General features: G+C 50.4%; 1 protein-coding gene across 5 annotated transcripts in view; it reads left to right on the top strand.

Annotated features, from left to right (window-relative positions):
- Positions 1-22176, top strand: part of LOC134944950 (mitochondrial chaperone BCS1) — a 158937-nt gene that overhangs the window by 132163 nt on the left and 4598 nt on the right. For all 5 annotated transcript variants that reach the window (XM_063933900.1, XM_063933902.1, XM_063933901.1 and 2 more), the window contains 2 exons: positions 16438-16501; positions 16854-17023. In XM_063933900.1, coding sequence (XP_063789970.1) covers positions 16438-16501; positions 16854-17023 — 234 coding nt within the window. The remainder of the gene's footprint in view (positions 1-16437; positions 16502-16853; positions 17024-22176) is intronic.

The following is a 22176-nucleotide window of genomic DNA, read 5'->3' as shown; positions in this document are numbered from 1 at the left end:
ACAGTCAGGAGTGACTATGGGCCTAAAATTGGGTTCCATTAAGGTCCAGATTTCGGCTCTGTCGATTTTCTTCCAGAAAGAACTGGCTTCACTGCCTGAAGTTCTGACTTTTGTAAAGGGAGTGCTTCATATTCAGCCCCCTTTTGTGCCTCCTGTGGCACCTTGGGATCTCAATGTGGTGTTGAGTTTCCTAAAATCACATTGGTTTGAACCACTTAAAACCGTGGATCTGAAATATCTCACGTTGAAAGTGGTCATGTTATTGGCCTTGGCTTCGGCCAGGCGTGTGTCAGAATTGGCGGCTTTATCATGTAAAAGCCCTTATCTGATTTTCCATATGGATAGGGCAGAATTGAGGACTCGTCCCCAGTTTCTCCCTAAGGTGGTATCAGCTTTTCACTTGAACCAACCTATTGTGGTGCCTGCGGCTACTAGGGACTTGGAGGATTCCAAGTTACTGGACGTAGTCAGGGCCTTGAAAATTTATGTTTCCAGGACGGCTGGAGTCAGGAAAACTGACTCGCTTTTTATCCTGTATGCACCCAACAAAATAGGTACTCCTGCTTCTAAGCAGACTATTGCTCGCTGGATTTGTAGCACAATTCAGCTGGCGCATTCTGCGGCTGGATTGCCGCATCCTAAATCAGTGAAAGCCCATTCCACGAGGAAGGTCGGCTCATCTTTGGCGGCTGCCCGAGGGGTCTCGGCTTTACAACTTTGCCGAGCTGCAACTTGGTCAGGAGCAAACACATTTGCTAAATTCTACAAATTTGATACCCTGGCTGAGGAGGACCTTGAGTTCTCTCATTCGGTGCTGCAGAGTCATCCGCACTCTCCCGCCCGTTTGGGAGCTTTGGTATAATCCCCATGGTCCTTACGGAGTCCCCAGCATCCACTAGGACGTCAGAGAAAATAAGAATTTACTCACCGGTAATTCTATTTCTCGTAGTCCGTAGTGGATGCTGGGCGCCCATCCCAAGTGCGGATTGTCTGCAATACTTGTATACAGTTATTGCCTAACTAAAGGGTTATTGTTGAGCCATCTGTTGAGAGGCTCAGTTATATTTCATACTGTTAACTGGGTTTAATATCACGAGTTATACGGTGTGATTGGTGTGGCTGGTATGAGTCTTACCCGGGATTCAAAATCCTTCCTTATTGTGTCAGCTCTTCCGGGCACAGTATCCTAACTGAGGTCTGGAGGAGGGGCATAGAGGGAGGAGCCAGTGCACACCAGGTAGTACCAAATCTTTCTTATAGTGTGCCCAGTCTCCTGCGGAGCCCGTCTATTCCCCATGGTCCTTACGAAGTCCCCAGCATCCACTACGGACTACGAGAAATAGAATTACCGGTGAGTAAATTCTTATTTTCTCTGACGTCCTAGTGGATGCTGGGAACTCCGTAAGGACCATGGGGAATAGCGGGCTCCGAAGGAGACTGGGCACTCTAAGAAAGAATTAGGACTACCTGGTGTGCACTGGCTCCTCCCCCTATGCCCCTCCTCCAGACCTCAGTTAGAATCTGTGCCCGGCTCGAGCTGGATGCACACTAGGGGCTCTCCTGAGCTTCTAGAAAAGAAAGTATATTTAGGTTTTTTATTTTCAGTGAGATCTGCTGGCAACAGACTCACTGCTACGAGGGACTTAGGGGAGAGAAGCGAACCTACCTGCTTGCAGCTAGCTTGGGCTTCTAGGCTACTGGACACCATTAGCTCCAGAGGGATCGAACACAGGCCCAGCCTTGGTCGTCCGGTCCCGGAGCCGCGCTGCCGTGCCCCCTGCAGTGCCAGAAGCAAGAAGAACGTCCAGGAAATCGGCGGCTGAAGACTCCGGTCTTCATTAAGGTAGCGCACAGCACTGCAGCTGTGCGCCATTGCTCCCCATGCACACCACACACTCCGGTCACTGATGGGTGCTGGGGGGGGGGGGGGGGGCGCCCTGCGCTGCAATTAGATTACCTTATATTGGCAAAAAACACACATAATATAGTCATTAAGACTATATATGTGTAAAATCCCCTGCCTTTATATCCATAAAGAAGCGGGAGAAGTCCGCCGTGAAGGGGCGGGGCTATCTCCCTCAGCACACTGGCGCCATTTCCTCACAGCTCCGCTGGAAGGACGCTCCCCAGGCTCTCCCCTGCAGTTTCCAGGCTCAATAGGGTAAAAAAAGAGAGGGGGGGCACTAAATTTAGGCGCAAATACTGTGTATTATAGCTGCTATAGGGTAAATCACTTTGTGTAGTGTAACTCCCTGCATTATATAGCGCTGTGGTGTGTGCTGGCATACTCTCTCTCTGTCTCCCCAAAGGACTTTGTGGGGTCCTGTCCTCAGTCAGAGCATTCCCTGTGTGTGTGGTGTGTCGGTACGGCTGTGTCGACATGTTTGATGGGGAGGCTTATGTGGAGGCGGAGCAGGTGCCGATAAATGTGATGTCACCCCCTGCGGGGTCGACACCTGAGTGGATGGATATGTGGAAGGAATTACGCGACAGTGTCAACTCCTTACATAAAAGGTTTGATGACATAGCAGATGTGGGACAGTCGGCTTCTCAGCCCGTGCCTGCCCAGGCGTCTCAAAAGCCATCAGGGGCTCAAAAACGCCCGCTACCTCAGATGGCAGACAGATGTCGACACGGAGTCTGACTCCAGTGTCGACGACGATGAGACTAGTGTACATTCCAATAGGGCCATCCGTTACATGATTACGGCAATGAAAAATGTGTTGCACATTTCTGACATTAACCCTGGTACCACAAAAAAGGGTATTATGTTTGGGGAGAAAAAGCAACCGGTGGTTTTTCCCCCATCTGATGAGTTGAATGAAGTGTGTGATGAAGCGTGGGCTTCCCCCGATAAGAAACTGGTAATTTCTAAAAAGTTACTAAAGGCGTACCCTTTCCCGCCAGAGGACAGGATACGTTGGGAAACATCCCCTAGGGTGGATAAAGCGCTCACACGCTTGTCAAAGAAGGTGGCACTACCGTCTCCGGATACGGCCGCCCTAAAGGAGCCTGCGGATAGAAAGCAGGAGGCTATCCTGAAGTCTGTATATACACACTCAGGTATTATACTGAGACCGGCTATTGCTTCAGCATGGATGTGCAGTGCTGCAGCTGCGTGGTCAGATTCCCTGTCTGATAACATTGATACCCTTGACAGGGACACTATATTGCTAACTGTAGAGCATATTAAAGACGTAGTCTTATACATGAGAGATGCACAGAGGGATATTTGCCAGCTGGCATCTAGAATAAATGCAATGTCCATTTCTGCCAGGAGAGTATTATGGACTCGGCAGTGGACAGTTGATGCGGATTCTAAAAGGCACATGGAGGTTTTGCCTTACAAGGGTGAGGAATTGTTTGGGGATGGTCTCTCGGACCTCGTTTCCACAGCGACGGCTGGGAAGTCGACATTTTTACCCCATGTTCCCTCACAGCCGAAGAAAGCACTGTATTATCAGGTACAGTCCTTTCGGTCCCATTAAGGCAAGCGGGTTAAAGGCGCGTCCTTTCTGCCCAGAGGCAGAGGTAGAGGGAAAAAGCTGCACCATACAGCCAGTTCCCAGGAACAAAAGTCCTCTCCCGTTTCCTCTAAGTCCACCGCATGACGCTGGGGCTCCACAGGTGGAGCCAGGTGCGGTGGGGGCCCGTCTCCGGAACTTCAGCGACCAGTGGGTTCGCTCACGGGTGGATCCCTGGATTCTACAAGTGGTATCTCAGGGGTACAAGCTGGAATTCGAGACGTCTCCCCCTCGCCGTTTCCTCAAATCAGCCTTGCCAACTACTCCCCCAGGCAGGGAGGCGGTGCTGGAGGCGATTCACAAGCTGTACTCCCAGCAGGTGATAACCAAGGTACCCCTCCTTCAACAAGGACGGGGTTACTATTCCACAATGTTTGTGGTACCGAAACCGGACGGTTCGGTGAGACCCATTTTAAATTTGAAATCCTTGAACACTTATATAAGAAGGTTCAAGTTCAAAATGGAATCGCTCAGGGCGGTTATTGCAAGCCTGGACGAAGGGGATTACATGGTATCACTGGACATCAAGGATGCTTACCTGCATGTCCCCATTTACCCTCCTCACCAGGAGTACCTCAGATTTGTGGTACAGGACTGTCATTACCAATTCCAGACGTTGCCGTTTGGTCTGTCCACGGCACCAAGGTTATTTACCAAGGTAATGGCCGAAATGATGATACTCCTTCGAAAAAAGGGAGTTATAATTATCCCGTACTTGGACGATCTTCTTATAAAGGCGAGGTCCAGGGAACAGTTGTTGATCGGAGTAGCACTAGCTCGGGAAGTGCTACAACAGCACGGCTGGATCCTGAATATTCCAAAGTCGCAGCTGGTTCCTACAACGCGTCTACTGTTCCTGGGGATGGTTCTGGACACAGAACAGAAAAAGGTGTTTCTCCCGGAGGAGAAGGCCAAGGAGTTGTCATCTCTAGTCAGAGACCTCCTAAAACCAAAACAGGTGTCGGTGCACCACTGCACGCGAGTCCTGGGAAAGATGGTAGCTTCTTACGAAGCAATTCCATTCGGAAGGTTCCATGCAAGGATCTTTCAGTGGGATCTGTTGGACAAGTGGTCCGGATCGCATCTTCAGATGCATCGGCTGATAACCCTGTCTCCAAGGGCCAGGGTGTCGCTGTTGTGGTGGCTGCAGAGTGCTCATCTTCTAGAGGGCCGCAGATTCGGCATACAGGACTGGGTCCTGGTGACCACGGATGCCAGCCTTCGAGGTTGGGGGGCAGTCACACAGGGAAGAAACTTCCAAGGACTATGGTCGAGTCAGGAGACTTCCCTACACATAAATATTCTGGAACTAAGGGCCATTTACAATGCCCTAAGTCAGGCAAGACCCCTGCTTCAACACCAGCCGGTGCTGATCCAGTCAGACAACATCACGGCGGTCGCCCATGTAAACCGACAGGGCGGCACAAGAAGCAGGATGGCGATGGCAGAAGCCACAAGGATTCTCCGATGGGCGGAAAATCATGTGTTAGCACTGTCAGCAGTGTTCATTCCGGGAGTGGACAACTGGGAAGCAGACTTCCTCAGCAGACACGACCTCCACCCGGGAGAGTGGGGACTTCATCCAGATGTCTTCCAAATGATTGTACACCGTTGGGAAAGGCCACAGGTGGACATGATGGCGTCCCGCCTCAACAAAAAGCTAAAAAGATATTGCGCCAGGTCAAGAGACCCTCAGGCGATAGCTGTGGATGCTCTGGTGACACCGTGGGTGTACCAGTCGGTTTATGTGTTCCCTCCTCTGCCTCTCATACCCAAGGTACTGAGAATAATAAGAAGGAGAGGAGTAAGAACTATACTCGTGGTTCCGGATTGGCCAAGAAGAGCTTGGTACCCAGAACTTCAAGAAATGATCTCAGAGGACCCATGGCCTCTGCCGCTCAGACAGGACCTGCTGCAGCAGGGGCCCTGTCTGTTCTAAGACTTACCGCGGCTGCGTTTGACGGCATGGCGGTTGAACACCGGATCCTAAAAGAAAAGGGCATTCCGGAGGAAGTCATTCCTACGCTGATTAAAGCTAGGAAAGATGTGACCGCAAAACATTATCACCGCATATGGCGAAAATATGTTGCTTGGTGTGAGGCCAGGAAGGCCCCAACGGAGGAATTTCAGCTCGGTCGATTTCTGCACTTCCTACAGTCAGGAGTGACTATGGGCCTAAAATTGGGTTCCATTAAGGTCCAGATTTCGGCTCTGTCGATTTTCTTCCAAAAAGAACTGGCTTCACTGCCTGATGTTCAGACTTTTGTTAAAGGAGTGCTGCATATTCAGCCCCCCTTTGTGCCTCCAGTAGCACCGTGGGATCTCAACGTGATGTTGGATTTCCTAAAGTCGCATTGGTTTGAGCCACTTAAAACCGTGGAGCTAAAATACCTCACGTGGAAAGTGGTCATGCTGTTGGCCTTGGCGTCGGCCAGGCGTGTATCAGAATTGGCGGCTTTGTCATGTAAAAGCCTTTATCTGATTTTTCATATGGATAGGGCGGAATTGAGGACTCGTTCCCAATTCCTTCCTAAGGTGGTTTCAGCTTTTCATGTGAACCAACCTATTGTGGTGCCTGCGGCTACTCGGGACTTGGAGGATTCCAAGTTACTGGACGTAGTCAGGGCCCTGAAAATATATGTTTCCAGGACGGCTGGAGTCAGGAAAACTGACTCGCTATTTATCCTGTATGCACCCAACAAGCTGGGTGCTCCTGCTTCAAAGCAGACTATTGCTCGCTGGATCTGTAGCACGATTCAACTTGAACATTCTGCGGCTGGACTGCCGCATCCTAAATCTGTAAAAGCCCATTCCACGAGGAAAGTGGGCTCTTCTTGGGCGGCTGCCCGAGGGGTCTCGGCTTTACAACTTTGCCGAGCTGCTACTTGGTCGGGTTCAAACACATTTGCTAAATTTTACAAGTTTGATACCCTGGCTGAGGAGGGCCTCGAGTTTGCTTATTCGGTGCTGCAGAGTCATCCGCACTCTCCCGCCCGTTTGGGAGCTTTGGTATAATCCCCATGGTCCTTACGGAGTTCCCAGCATCCACTAGGACGTCAGAGAAAATAAGAATTTACTCACCGGTAATTCTATTTCTCGTAGTCCGTAGTGGATGCTGGGCGCCCATCCCAAGTGCGGATTGTCTGCAATACTTGTATATAGTTATTGCTTAACTAAAGGGTTATTGTTATGAGCCATCTGTTCGTGAGGCTCAGTTGTTATTCATACTGTTAACTGGATATAGTATCACGAGTTGTACGGTGTGATTGGTGTGGCTGGTATGAGTCTTACCCGGGATTCCAAATCCCTTCCTTATTGTGTCAGCTCTTCCGGGCACAGTTTCCCTAACTGATGTCTGGAGGAGGGGCATAGGGGGAGGAGCCAGTGCACACCAGGTAGTCCTAATTCTTTCTTAGAGTGCCCAGTCTCCTTCGGAGCCCGCTATTCCCCATGGTCCTTATGGAGTTCCCAGCATCCACTACGGACTACGAGAAATAGAATTACCGGTGAGTAAATTCTTATTTTCTCATACGTCCTAGAGGATGTTGGGGTCCACTTCAGTACCATGGGGTATAGACGGTTCCGCAGGAGCCATGGGCACTTTAAGACTTTTCAAGGGTGTGAACTGGCTCCTACCTCTATGCCCCTCCTCCAGACCTCAGTATAGGAACTGTGCCCAAGGAGACTGGATGCACTCTGAGGAGCTCTACTAAGTTTCTCTGAAAAGACTTATGTTAGGTTTTTTATTTTCAGGGAGAACTGCTGGCAACAGTCTCCCTGCTTCGTGGGATTGAGGGGGCAGAAGTAGGAACCAACTTCCTAAAGAGTTTCATGACTCTGCTTCTGGCTGACAGGACACCATTGGCTCCTGAAGGGTACTGAACGCTAGCTGTGCCTAGATGCTCACTCCCACAGCACGCCGTGACCCCCCTTGCAGTGCCAGAAGTCAGAAGATAGGTGAGTGTTGGAAGACAGATCTTCAATTAAGTAAGTGACGGCTAAAGGTACCGCGCGGCTGGCGGGAGCGCACTGCGCCATACTGCCCACACAACACAGGCACTGCAGGGCGCGGGAAGGGGGGCACCCTGGGCAGCATGAAATCTTTTAAAACTGGTAGAAAGGGGCATAAGATGCCGAGGCACAGCCCTACCCCCGCCAGTATAAATAATATTAGCAGAATCTCTGAGGAGAAACGCGCCATTGCGAGGGCGGAGCTTCCTCCTCAGTCAGCCAGCACACTGCTCAGCGCCATTTTCTCTCTCTCTCTCCTCAGGCTGCAGAGACTACGCTGGTCCACCACCACTACTGAACAAGTATCAGGGTGCAAAACGGGGGGGGCGGCATTTTGTGTTTCACAGGCATTGTGTTACTGGAGCTGGGTTTGTGAACTGGCTGCTCCTATCTGTGTCCTTCTGACAGATTTTACTGTGGGTCTGTCCCCTATAAGTCCCGGAGTGTCTGTGGTGTGTTTGTGCACATGTGTGACATGTCTGAGGCAGGGAGTTCTTCCCCTGAGGGAGCCATTTTAGGGACACAGAGTTGTAATGTGGTGGCGCTGCCGGCACACCACAAGCCTGAATGGATGAAAGAAATACGTGATCGTGTGAATCATATCAGTAGGAGATTAGATAAGTCTGAGTCTCATGCAGAAAGCTGGAGAAAATCAGTGGAAGATGTGATTTTTCAGGGTTCTGCTGTCTCATCCGCAGGCGACCCATCTGGGTCACATAGGAGACCGTTTGCAAACATTGTACATACTGATACCGACACGGATTCTGATTCTTGTGTCGACGATAGTGATTCCAGGGGAATAGATCCTAAATTGGCAAAAAACATACAATATATGATTGTTGCTATAAAGGAGGACTTAGAAGTTACGGAAGCTCCTTCTGTACCTCAGGAGAAGGCTTATTTCTATAAGGAAAAGAAATGTAAGGTAACTTTCCCTCCTTCCCACGAGCTCAATACTCTTTTTGAGGGAGTTTGGGTGAATCCTGAAAAGAAATTGCATATTCCCAAAAGGATTCAAATTGCTTATCCTTTTCATTTAGAGGACAGGAAAAGATGGGAGTCACCCCCGGTGTTAGACAGTGCACTGTCAAGGTTAACAAAAAAGGTGATTCTCCCTGCACCTTGGACGGCTTCACTAAAAGAGCCGGCAGACTGCAAAATGGAGACCACGTTAAAATCTATTTATGTGGCCAATGTTACGCTGCTCAGACCCACCATTGCTTGCACGTGGGTGAGTCGTGCTATTGAAAAATGGTCTGATAACTTGTCATCGGAAATTGACACGATTGATGGAGACGAGTTACTCCTAACGTTGGGTAACATCAAAGTCGCTGCCGCATACATGCTGGAAGCTATGAAGGATATTGGACTCTTGGGTTCAACAGCCGCTACCATGGCAGTATCGGCCCGGAGGGCGTTGTGGATTCGCCAGTGGAATGCTGATGCAGATTCCAAAAGAAATATGGAGGCTCTCCCTTATAAAGGTGAGGCCTTATTTGGTGATGGGCTGGATGCGTTAGTCTCGGCGGCTACCGCAGGTAAGTCGACATTCTTGCCTTATGCTCCTGCACCGGCGAAAAAGAAACATTACTCTCTCACATGCAGTCCTTTCGGCCCAACAAATACAAAAAGGCCAAAGGTGCCCCCTTCTTTGCAGGTAGGGGAAGGGGAAAAGGAAAAAATCTGCAGCGTCTCCAGGATCCCAGGAGCAGAAGTCAACCCCTACTTCTGCCAAATCTGCAGCATGCGGGAGTCCGCTCGGGTGGGAGCACGTCTGAAACTTTTCAGTCAAATATGGATTCAGTCGGGCCTGGACCCATGGATCTTACAAATAGTGTCCCAGGACTGGAGTTTCAAACGTTCCCCCCTTACCGATTTTGAAATCGACCTTGCCAGCTTCTCTTCCAGAAAGAGAGGCAGTAACAACAGCAATTCAAAAACTATCTCAGGATCAGGTCATTATCCTGGTACCTTTGTCACAACGAGGAGAAGGTTTTTATTCAAGCCTCTTCGTAGTTCCGAAGCCGGACGGTTCGGTCAGACCGATTTTAAACCTGAAAAATCTGAATCTCTACCTGAAAAGGTTCAAGTTCAAGATGGAATCCCTGAGGGCAGTGATTTCCAGTCTGGAAGAAGGGGACTTCATGGTGTCAGTAGACATAAAGGATGCTTACTTGCATGTTCCCATTTATCCTTCTCACCAATCTTATCTGAGATTCTCAGTACAGGATTACCATTACCAGTTCCAGACGTTGCCGTTCGGTCTCTCCACTGCACCGAGGGTATTCACCAAGGTGATGGCGGAGATGATGGTCCTCCTTCGTCAAAAAGAAGTCAATATAATTCCTTATCTGGACGATCTCCTGATAAAAGCGAGATCCAGGGAACAGTTGGTGCGGAACATTGCACTCTCCCTGTCAATACTCCAACAACATGGTTGGATCATGAATTTTCACCAAAGTCGCAGTTGGAACCAACGACAAGATTGTCCTTTTTAGGGATGATTCTGGACACAGAAGTACAGAGAGTATTTCTTCCCGTGGAAAAGGCTCTGGAAATCCAGAAAATGGTCAAACAAATATTGAAACCAACAAGCGTGTCGATCCATCAATGCATTCGGTTGTTGGGGAAAATGGTAGCGGCCTACGAGGCCATACAGTTTGGACGATTTCATGCCAGAGTATTCCAGTGGGACCTGTTGGACAAGTGGTCCGGATCCCACCGACACCTGCACCGGAAGATAATCCTGTCCTCCAAAGCCAGGATTTCGCTCCTGTGGTGGCTACACAGTTCTCAGCTACTAGAGGGATGCAGTTTCGGGATTCAGGACTGGGTTCTGGTAACCACGGATGCAAGTCTCCGAGGCTGGGGAGCTGTCACACAGGGGGAAAGCTTCCAAGGAAAATGGTCAAGTCGGGAAGCCTGCTTTCACATAAACGTTCTGGAATTGAGAGCCATTTACAACGGCCTTCTACAAGCGGTACATCTTCTTCAAGATCATCCTGTGCAGATCCAGTCAGACAATGTAACAGCAGTCGCGTACATAAACAGGCAACGCGGAACGAAAAGCAGAGCGGCAATGGCAGAGGTGAAAAGGATTCTCCTCTGGGCAGAAAGACATGTAAGAGCTCTGTCAGCAATTTTCATTCTGGGAGTGGACAACTGGGAAGCAGACTTCCTCAGCAGACACGATCTCCATCCAGGAGAGTGGGGTCTCCACCAAGAAGTCTTCACAGAGGTGACAAGTCTTTGGGGAGTTCCTCAAGTAGACATGATGGTATCTCGTCTAAAGAAGAAGCTTCAGAGATATTGTTCCAGGTCGAGAGACCCTCAAGCAATAGCAGTGGATGCACTGGTGACCCAGTGGGTGTTTCGGTCGGTGTATGTGTTCCCTCCACTTCCACTGATTCCAAAAGTTCTCAAAATAATAAGAACAAGAGTTTGAGCAATCTTCATTGCCCCAGACTGGCCAAGGAGGGCTTGGTATCCAGATCTTCAGGAGTTGCTCATAGAAGATCCTCGGCCTCTTCCTCCTCGAGAGGACCTACTACAGCAGGGGCCGTTAGTGTATCAAGACTTACCGCAGCTACGTTTGACAGCATGGCTGTTGAGCACCGGATCCTAGCCCGAAAGGGTATTCCCAAGGAAGTCATCCCCACACTTACTCAGGCCAGGAAAGGAGTAACGTCTAAACATTACCACCGTATTTAGAGAAAATATGTGTCTTGGTGTGAAACCAAGATGGCTCCTACGGAAGAGTTTGAATTGGGACGTTTTCTCCATTTTCTCCAGGCTGGTGTGGATGCGGGCCTTAGATTGGGGTCAATCAAGGTCCAGATTTCGGCTTTATCAGTTTTCTTTCAAAAACAATTGGCCTCCTTTCCAGAAGTTCAGACGTTCGTGAAAGATGTTCTGTACATCCAGCCTCCATTTGTGCCTCCAGTGGCACCATGGGACCTTAATGTGGTGGTGCAGTTCCTTCAATCAGATTGGTTTGAACCTCTGCAGGAGATAGAATTGAAGTTTCTCACTTGGAAAGTGGTAATGCTTTTGGCCTTGGCATCCGCAAGGCGGGTGTCTGAGTTGGGGGCCTTGTCTCACAAGAGCCCTTACCTGATCTTCCATGAAGATAGGGCAGAGTTGAGAACTCGCCAACATTTTCTTCCAAAGGTGGTTTCATCTTTCCACATAAACCAACCTATTGTGGTGCCAGTAGCTACTGACACTTTCACTGAGTCAAAGTCTCTAGATGTGGTTAGAGCTTTGAAGATTTATGTCACAAGAACAGCTCGGATACGGAAAACAGAGGCTCTGTTTGTCCTGTATGCTCCCAACAAGATTGAGTGTCCTGCTTCTAAGCAGACTATTGCGCGCTGGATCAGAGGTACGATTCAGCACGCTCATTCTACTGCAGGATTGCCGATACCGAAGTCGGTGAAGGCCCATTCTACTAGGAAAGTGGGCTCATCCTGGGCAGCTGGCCGGGGCGTCTCGGCTTTACAACTTTGCCGAGCGGCTACTTGGTCAGGGTCAAACACATTTGCTAAATTTTATAAGTTTGACACTTTGGCCGATGAGGACCTCAAGTTTGGTCAATTGGTGCTGCAGGGTCATCCGCACTCTCCCGCCCGTACTGGAGCTTTGGTATAACCCCATGGTACTGAAGTGAACCCCAGCATTCTCTAGGACATATGAGAAAATAGGATTTTAATACTAGAACGTAGAGGATGCTGGGCACCCGACCCAGTGCGTACTTTACATGCAGTTTGTTCATTATAGTTACACAAGTTGTGTTACATTTGTTTTCAGCATGTTGCTGCAAATGGTTCATGCCTGTTGGCGTGTGTTATGTTGAATGCCATGTTGTGCGGCATGGTTGAGGTGTGAGCTGGTATGAATCTCACCATTAGTATAAAAGTAAATCCTTTCCTCGAAATGTCCGTCTCCCTGGGCACAGTTCCTATAACTGAGGTCTGGAGGAGGGGCATAGAGGGAGGAGCCAGTTTACACCCTTTGAAAAGTCTTAGGGTGCCCATGGCTCCTGCGGAACCGTCTATACCCCATGGTACTGAAGTGGACCCCAGCATCCTCTACGGACTAGGAGGAAAGGATTTACCGGTAGGTATTAAAATCCTATTTTTCCATGCATGTTTCCTGCATAGAATTATGGATGGAGGGGTTATAACTTCAAAAATACCCACTGCGGGCATCTGTGGTCCATTGCTGCATCTGAAGATGAAACATCAGATCAACTGCCTAAACATGGGACATCTGATTAATCTTCCGGTTACTCAGGATGTCCAGCAAAATCCCGCGGCCAGGTCAGTGAATCTACATCCAAGGATGCAGCTACTGACTTCAGCATACCCAGAAAACTGGACTAAATATGGCCCCCGTTTTCTGGAACGCTCCCTGTTGTTGCCCCCAAATGCCAGCAGCATGTCAGTCATGCTGTGTCTTTTGTGGCACTGCAACCGATGTTGTAGGACCAGATCTGCACATGCACAGTGCGGCTCCTTCACAGTTCATTTAACATTGGAGACTATAAATATATATACTGTGTGTATATATATATATATATATATATATATATTCTCCTATATAATAGCCCAGATCTGTGACTTTGTGACTCATTTGCTAACGCTGGGCGGACTCACAACACTGGGCGGAGTTAGTCAAATGAGTCACAGATCTGGCCAAATCTATAGGAGACTAGGAGCAGAAGCAGATAGTATGGGCATGGCACAGGCAGGGGTGCATATCTCCCAGCTTTCTTCAGGAAGATGGAGGGACACGCATGTGGCGAAAAGGGGGCGTGGTCAACAAAAAGGGGGCGTGGCTTCACGGGAGGGCCCCCGTTTTCGTCAGTGAGGGGGCATGCCCAGCGCTCTGTGAGCTGCTGGCATGCCCCCAGGGGCTGATTATGAGTCCGGGGGGCCCAGGGCACTTGAGACAGGGGAGCCCTATCTCATTGCTGTGCCTGCTGTGGTGTTGGGGGTGTGGCCTAATCACGGGATGCGAGGTCACGCCCTCTTATGCAAATTCCAAGATTTTTTTTAAATGGAATATTGGCCCCTCAGCTAGGGCTAAATCCAGAGGAGGTGGTCGCTCCCCCCTACACACCCTCACAGGCAGAAGAAAACAGGGAGACTGCTGCCTCCCTGCAACACCACAGACCTGCCAATACGCAGCAGCGTGTGCTGACAGTAGCACAATGCTGCCGCTGTTGCTGGCAGGACGGGGGAGCTTCTGAGATGGGACAGAGCTACTCCAGCCAGGGGCCCCCTAAAACTGTGGGGCCAACGGTTTGTACCCCCTGCCCCCCCCCTTAATCCGGCACTGCTGCTGGAACCCCCCCTTAATCCGTACCCCCTGATGCCCCCTCTCCCTCTGTCTCCACTATTCACCGCTGCTCTGCTAAGCAGGACAGCGAGTACAGGAGCTTTCCAACTGCCCCCCCTCCCCCCCCACCGTGGGACACTGCAACCCACGGGTGGGACAGCGGGACAGACCCCAAAAATGGGACTGTCCCGCGAAAATCGGGACAGTTGGGAGGTATGGGGGTGTGTGAGGGGGTATGCCGTACAGATAGGCGGGCACCGGCTCACTGTGTGCTTGACCCCCCACATCAGCATACTCAGCAGGGGCTCTCTGGCGTGGAGGAGCGTCACTTTCTGGCACACTCCACGCTTCTTAGCTGCAGTTTTGTGGGGCACCTGCCGCTGTGCAGGTTCCGTATTGCCTCTGTTATCTCCAGCCCCGGCAACCCCACCGCTAGCTGCAGCGCTGCCACCCGCAGTGAGGTGCGCCCAGCTCCTTCACACACTTTAGCCGGCGGGTAGCGTTGTAGAAGTCCGAGCTGCTTGCAGGCTCCGACTCCCTCCTTCCTCCAGCCGCAGCGTCTCCTGGGAGCTAACCAGTCACTCCCAGTCTCCCCTTACCACAGTGCCCAGCAGCCGCGAGGTCCGCGCCGCGTGCATGCTATGACCCCCTCCTCCCTCCAGCCGCAGCGTCTCCTGGGGGCTAACCAGTCACTCCCAGTCTCCCCTTACCACAGTGCCCGGCAGCTGCACGAGGTCTGCGGTGTGTGACTGAGGAGGGGGGGAGGGATGCGGACGGGCAGAGGAAGCAGGACTCCAGCCTAAGAGAGTCAGCCATGCCAAGTCTCCACCAGCAGCAGATCCCAACAGGTTGGAGTGGAACAGCAGCAGCCAGCAGCAGTGACTCCGGTAAGACACATCTGTCTGTCACCACTGTTTTGTCCCTAATACCAATCTCTCCCGTGCCCTGTGTTCTGTCATGTCCCTGTCACCCTTATCCTGGCCCTGTCACCCTTATCCTGGCCCTTTCACCCTTATCCTGGCCCTGTCACCCTTATGCTGGCCCTGTTACCCCTATCCTGGCCCTGTCACCCCTGTGCTTGCCCTGTCAACCCTATACTGGCCCTGTCACCCCTGTCCTGGTCCTGCCGCCCATACCCTGGCCCTGTCACCCCTATCCTGTCCCTGTCATTTCTGTCCTGGCCCCGTCACCCCTGTCCTGGCCCCGTCACCCCTGTCCTGGCCCCGTCACCCCTGTCCTGACCCCGTCACCCCTTTCCTGACCCTGTTATTGCATACCCTCCAACTACCTTTTTGGCAGGTACAGTACCCGCAGCGCCTCCAGACCCCTCCCCAATGCACCACACCTCCGCATCTTCCCCTCTACCACATGCGGCACTCCACACCTCCCCCACACGCTGTGCCTCCAGACCCCCTACACCACCCACGGCTCACACTCCTCTGCCCCTTCACCACCCACAGCACCTCCAAACCCCCTCCTCCATCCACCCCCCCATATGTCTCCCACACCTGCCCCCCTCCACCCGCAGCATCTGCAGACACCCTCCTCCATCCACGGTCCACCCCTCCCCCACCCATGGTACCCCCGCACCTGCCCCTCCACCACCTGCAGCACCTCCGGACCTCCTTCCCCATCCGAGCACCACCCGTACCTGCCCCTCCCCTACCCACGGCACCTGCGGACCCCTACCCCACCCCCGGCACCCCCGCCCCTTCCCATCTCACAGCACCTCCAGAACCCTTCACCCATCTGCAACATCCCCACACCTGCCCCTCCCCCACCCGTGGCACCCCTGCCCCTCCCCCACCTGCAGTGCCTCCGGACCCCTCCCCCATCTGCAGCCCCCACTCCTCTGCCCCTCCCCCACCCGCAGCACCTCCCGACCCTCCCCCATCCGCAGTCCCCCCCCGCACCCGCTACATTCTGTACATCGTGCCCTGCAGGTGCTGTTCACGCCGTTGCAAGGGGCAGCGCCTCCTTCACCATCGCACGCCCTTTCATTGTGCAATATTTAACCACTAACAAAGGAATGCAGGTAATACTCCATATAATACAAATATTGAACCCCAGAAAGGCATGCAAGGGTTAAGGGGGCGTAGTCCCTTGCGACATTGTGAAGAGCGCCCGTAGGGCGCGATGAAGCACCTAGTATATATATATATATGTGTATATATATATATATATATAATATAAATAATCATTCAGTCACACCCCTTGCCTTCTAGGCCTGCCACTTAGCCCCAACCCAGCATTGCATAACTCATCCCTGATTGGCTGCTTGCTTCTTATCCCTGATTGGCCTACTGCCTGCAGTGTGATAGCCTTTGATGGTGTATACATGGTTTACCGTCAATAGGTTCTTGACTTCACTGGTGACCATCGATGGTGCACCACTCGATGTCCATTCCTAATCTGACACCTATTCCTTTGAATTACCTCTTAAGACATGCATTAGCAAAAAGGGTTAAATAAAAAAAAGTGCATATAGTTTACAGAAAATGGTGCGCGCATAACCAAATCTTTCTTTCTCCACCCTTTCTCTCCTGTATAATTCACCCAGGCATCCCATACAGACGAGGATACCTTCTATATGGTCCACCCGGATGCGGAAAGAGTAGTTTTATGTAAGTATTACTTTGGGTGGAAAAGATAGAATAGATAAAATATAAGTTCAATAAAATATACAGAAGTACCATGGGGATAAGCATGACGCTGGACAGAGATGCAGCATCTGATAAAGTTCTTGGCATATCTGTAGCTCTGGGATGATGGTGCCTGCATTTTACATGCTCTGATGTTATCTTCTAATATATTTGCTTTCTCGGCACAGCCCTTAGAAATACCATAGGGATAAGCATGACGCTGGCAGAGATGCAGCATCTGATAAAGTTCTTGGCATATCTGTAGCTCTGGGATGTTGGAGCCTGCATTATACACTGCTCTGATGTTATCTCCTATTTCTATTTGCTTTCTCAGCACAGCCCTGGCTGGGGAGCTTGAATACAGCATCTGCTTGATGAGCCTAAGTGATAACAGCCTATCTGATGACCGCCTCAATCATCTCCTGAGCGTGGCCCCTCAGCAGAGCATCATTCTCTTGGAAGATGTGGATGCTGCATTTGTCAGTCGTGATCTAGCCAAGGAGAGTAAGTATCAACAGAGATGGTGTCTGCCTCATCTGTACAACTTCCCCTAAGTATAATAATTGTATTTGTATAGCGCTCTTTCTCCAATAGGACTCAAGGTGCAAACTTTGTGTTCTTCTTTCTAATATTTGTTTCAGTATCTGCACACAAGGGTCTCTCTGTATTCCACTCTATGGGAACGACTTATTTCCGAAAGATGTTCTGTTCCAGATTGAGACGTTACAGTCTACAACATTGCTAGTTTTCCTTGACACCCTACAGAGGTGTGCGGGAAAACTATTGATGCTCAGGGTACTATATATGACGGATATGTGTGCCGCCGAGCATCTCTGTAAGATCAGCACCACATGACGCTGAATTGATTTGGCCCTTGTAACTCACTGATCTTTTTCAGTCAATACGTTGCCCTTTTCTTGTAAACCTTTCCTCTGTTTTCTTTCATTGATATATTTAACATTGCAGAGTTAGCTGCTTATTGCTTGCTTTCACCCGGTGAGATATTGTAGTGTCTCTGGCTCAAGAAAATATTGTGATGGAAAATAACAATTCAGTTGAAAACTATTGGGCATGGTGTTAGATGCATTTGGAATATCTCTGCAGATCAGAGCTATTGGGGGTCTTCTGCTCACACTAATTTAGAGCAGTCGTGCAGAAGGTGATCAAGTAACTTGGACCAATATGGTCACCATGTCCTGTAGGAAGCATTGTTCCAAGCTGGGCTTGCCCACTCAGCAGTGAATTCCATGTACTATGATGATCTCTCGACCCACTGGTTTCATTCACTCAGTTCATTATTGATTTAGACTGGTGAGTTGTTCTTCTCAGAGATGTAGACTGTTTTAATTCTGTACCGGAACGGTTATCACAAATAGATGTACAGGGTGAGACTCCCATGTCCAAAATTTAAAAATAGGGAATATTCCGAAATACAGAATTTTTTGAGTGCGACTGAGATAGTGAAACCTTTGCTTTCTGATGTTTCAGTGTACATAAACTTTGTTGCGACTGAGATAGTGAAACCTTTGCTTTCTGATGTTTCAGTGTACATAAACTTTGTTTAATACACAATTATTACAAATATTGTATACCATTACCTTTAGGCTATGTGTATAAAGTGTATATAAAACATAAATGCATTCTGTGTTTAGACTTTGGTCCCAACCTGAAGATATCCCATTTTCTCTAACGTCCTAGTGGATGCTGGGGACTCCGTAAGGACCATGGGGAATAGACGGGCTCCGCAGGAGACTGGGCACTCTAAAGAAAGATTTAGTACTACCTGGTGTGCACTGGCTCCTCCCTCTATGCCCCTCCTCCAGACCTCAGTTAGAATCTGTGCCCGGCCAGAGCTGGGTGCTTTTAGTGAACTCTCCTGAGCTTTCTAATAAGAAAGTATTTTCGTTAGGTTTTTTTTATTTTCAGAGAGCTTCTGCTGGCAACAGACTCTCTGCTACGTGGGACTGAGGGGAGAGAAGCAAACCTACTAACTGCTGCTAGGTTGCGCTTCTTAGGCTACTGGACACCATTAGCTCCAGAGGGTTCGAACACAGGATCTTAACCTTGGTCGTCCGTTCCCGGAGCCGCGCCGCCGTCCCCCTCGCAGAGCCAGAAGTCAGAAGCCGGCAGAAGCAAGAAGACATCGAAATCGGCGGCAGAAGACTCCTGTCTTCACATGAGGTAGCGCACAGCACTGCAGCTGTGCGCCATTGCGCCCACACTACCCACACACTCCGGTCACTGTAGGGTGCAGGGCGCAGGGGGGGGCGCCCTGGGCAGCAATTAGGATACCTCTTGGCAAAAAGACACATATATACAGCTGGGCACTGTATATATGTACGAGCCCCCGCCATTTTACTACACAGACCCGGGACAGAAGCCCGCCGCTGAGGGGGCGGGGCCTTCTTCCTCAGCACTAACCAGCGCCATTTTCTCTTCACAGCTCCTCTGAGAGGAAGCTCCCCAGGCTCTCCCCTGCAGTATCAAGGTAGAAAAAGGGTAAAAAGAGAGGGGGGGCACATAAATTTAGGCGCAAATTATCATAAACAGCAGCTACTGGGTAAACACTAAATTACTGTGTAATCCCTGGGTTATATAGCGCTGGGGTGTGTGCTGGCATACTCTCTCTCTGTCTCCCCAAAAGGCCTTGTGGGGTCCTGTCCTCAATTAGAGCATTCCCTGTGTGTGTGCTATGTGTCGGTACGTTTGTGTCGACATGTTTGACGAGGACGGTTACGTGGAGGCAGAACAAGTGCAAGTGAATGTGGTGTTGCCGCCGACACCTGATTGGATGGATATGTGGAAGGTGTTAAATGATAACGTAAGCTCCTTGCATAAAAGGTTGGATAATCAGTCAGGGTCTCAACCCGTGTCTGATTCTACAGCTCAGAGGCCATCAGGGTCTCAAAAGCGCCCACTATCCCAGTTGGTTGACACAGATGTCGACACGGATTCTGACTCCAGTGTCGATGAGGCAAAGTTGCAGCCTAAAATGACTAAAGCCATCCGCTACATGATTATAGCAATGAAGGATGTATTGCACATATCGGAGGAAAACCCTGTCCCTGACAAGAGGGTTTATATGTTTGGGGAGAAAAAGCAAGAAGTGACTTTTCCCCCTTCACATGAATTAAATGAGTTATGTGAAAAAGCGTGGGATTTCCCTGATAGGAAAGTACTGATTTCCAAAAGATTACTTATGGCGTATCCTTTCCCGCCAACGGATAGGTTACGCTGGGAATCCTCCCCTAGGGTAGACAAAGCGTTGACGCGCTTATCTTAGAAGGTGGCCCTGCCGTCACAGGATACGGCCACCCTAAAGGATCCTGCGGATAGGAAGCAGGAAGGTATCCTGAAGTCTGTTTATACACATTCTGGTACTCTTCTGAGGCCAGCCATTGCTGCGGCCTGGATGTGTAGTGCTGTAGCAGCATGGACGGATACTCTGTCTGAGGAGTTAGATACCCTGGACATGAAGACTATTTTACTGACCCTTCGACATATCAAAGACGCTGTCCTATATATGCGGGATGCCCAGAGGGACATTTGCCTGCTGGGCTCTAGAATAAACGCAATGTCGATTTCTGCCAGAAGGGTCTTATGGACTCTGCAATGGACAGGTGATGCCGACTCTAAAAAAACACATGGAGGTGTTGCCTTATAAGGGTGAGGAATTGTTTGGGGACGGTCTCTCGGACCTAGTTTCCACGGCTACGGCTGGGAAGTCAAATTTCTTGCCATATAAGAAAGCACCGTATTACCAAATGCAGTCTTTTCGTTCACAGAAAAGCAAGAAAGTCAGAGGTGCATCATTTCTTGCCAGAGGCAGGAGTAGAGGAAAAAAGCTGCACCATGCAGCTAGTTCCCAGGAACAAAAGTCCTCCCCGGCTTCCACTAAATCCACCGCATGACGCTGGGGCTCCACAGGCGGAGCCAGGAGCGGTGGGGGCGCGTCTCCGAAATTTCAGCCACCAGTGGGTCCGCTCACAGGTGGATCCTTTGGGCTATACAAATTGTGTCTCAAGGATACAAGCTGGAATTCGAGGTGACGCCCCCTCACCGTTACCTAAAATCGATCTTGCCAGCTTCCCCCAGGGAAAGGGAGGTAGTGTTGGCAGCAATTCACAAGCTATATTTCCAGCAGGTAGTAGTGAAGGTTCCCCTCCTTCAACAGGAAGGGGGTTACTATTCCACCATGTTTGTGGTACCGAAACCGGACGGTTTGGTCAGACCCATTTTGAATTTAAAATCCCTGAATATTTATCTGAAGAAATTCAAGTTCAAGATGGAATCGCTCAGGGCGGTCATTGCAAGCCTGGAGGAAGGGGATTTTATGGTGTCTCTGGAAATCAAGGATGCGTACTTACATGTCCCCATTTATCCACCTCATCAGGAGTACCTCAGGTTTGTGGTACAGGACTGTCATTACCAATTCCAGACGTTGCCGTTTGGCCTGTCCACGGCGCCGAGAATATTTACCAAGGTGATGGCGGAAATGATGGTGCTCCTTCGGAAGCAAGGGGTTACAATTATCCCATACTTGGACGATCTCCTCATAAAGGCGAGGTCCAGGGAGAGGTTGCTAATCAGCGTAGCACTCTCTCAGGAAGTGTTGCTACAGCACGGCTGGATTCTGAATATTCCAAAGTCGCAGCTGATTCCTACGACGCGTCTGCCCTTCCTGGGCATGATTCTGGACACAAACCAGAAAAAGGTGTTTCTCCCGGAGGAGAAGGCTCAGGAGCTCGTGACTCTGGTCAGAGGCCTCCTAAAACCAAAATAGGTATCGGTGCATCACTGCACGCGAGTCCTGGGAAAGATGGTGGCGTCATACGAAGCCATTTCCTTCGGCAGGTTCCATGCGAGGATCTTTCAGTGGGATCTGTTGGACAAGTGGTCCGGATCGCATCTTCAGATGCATCGGCTGATCATCCTGTCCCCCAGGGCCAGGGTGTCTCTTCTGTGGTGGCTGCAAAGTGCTCACCTCCTCGAGGGCCGCAGGTTCGGCATACAGGACTGGGTCCTGGTGACCACGGATGCAAGCCTCCGAGGATGGGGGGCAGTCACTCAAGGAAGAAACTTCCAGGGGCTGTGGTCAAGTCAGGAGACTTGTCTGCACATCAAGATCCTGGAACTAAGGGCCATATACAACGCCCTGAGTCAAGCGGAGCCTCTGCTTCGAAATCAACCAGTTCTGATTCAGTCAGACAACATCACTGCAGTGGCCCATGTAAACCGCCAGGGCGGCACAAGAAGCAGGGTGGCAATGGCAGAAGCCACCAGGATTCTTCGTTGGGCGGAGAATCACGTACTAGCACTGTCAGCAGTGTTCATTCCGGGAATGGACAACTGGGAAGCAGACTTCCTCAGCAGGCAGGACCTCCACCCGGGAGAGTGGGGACTTCATCAAGAAGTCTTCACGCAGATTGCAAATCGATGGGAACTGCCACAGGTGGACATGATGGCGTCCCGTCTCAACAAAAAGCTAAAAAGGTATTGCGCCAGGTCAAGGGACTCTCAGGCGATAGCTGTGGACGCGCTAGTAACACCGTGGGTGTTCCGGTCGGTCTATGTGTTTCCTCCTCTTCCTCTCATACCAAAGGTGCTGAGAATTGTAAGAAAAAGAGGAGTGAGAACAATACTCATTGTTCCGGATT

The sequence above is a fragment of the Pseudophryne corroboree genome, chromosome 7, assembly GCF_028390025.1.
Source record: "Pseudophryne corroboree isolate aPseCor3 chromosome 7, aPseCor3.hap2, whole genome shotgun sequence".
NCBI classification, from domain to species: domain Eukaryota; kingdom Metazoa; phylum Chordata; class Amphibia; order Anura; family Myobatrachidae; genus Pseudophryne; species Pseudophryne corroboree.
Note: the sequence above shows the minus strand (reverse complement) of the source record. Positions and strands in the feature narration are given on the sequence as shown.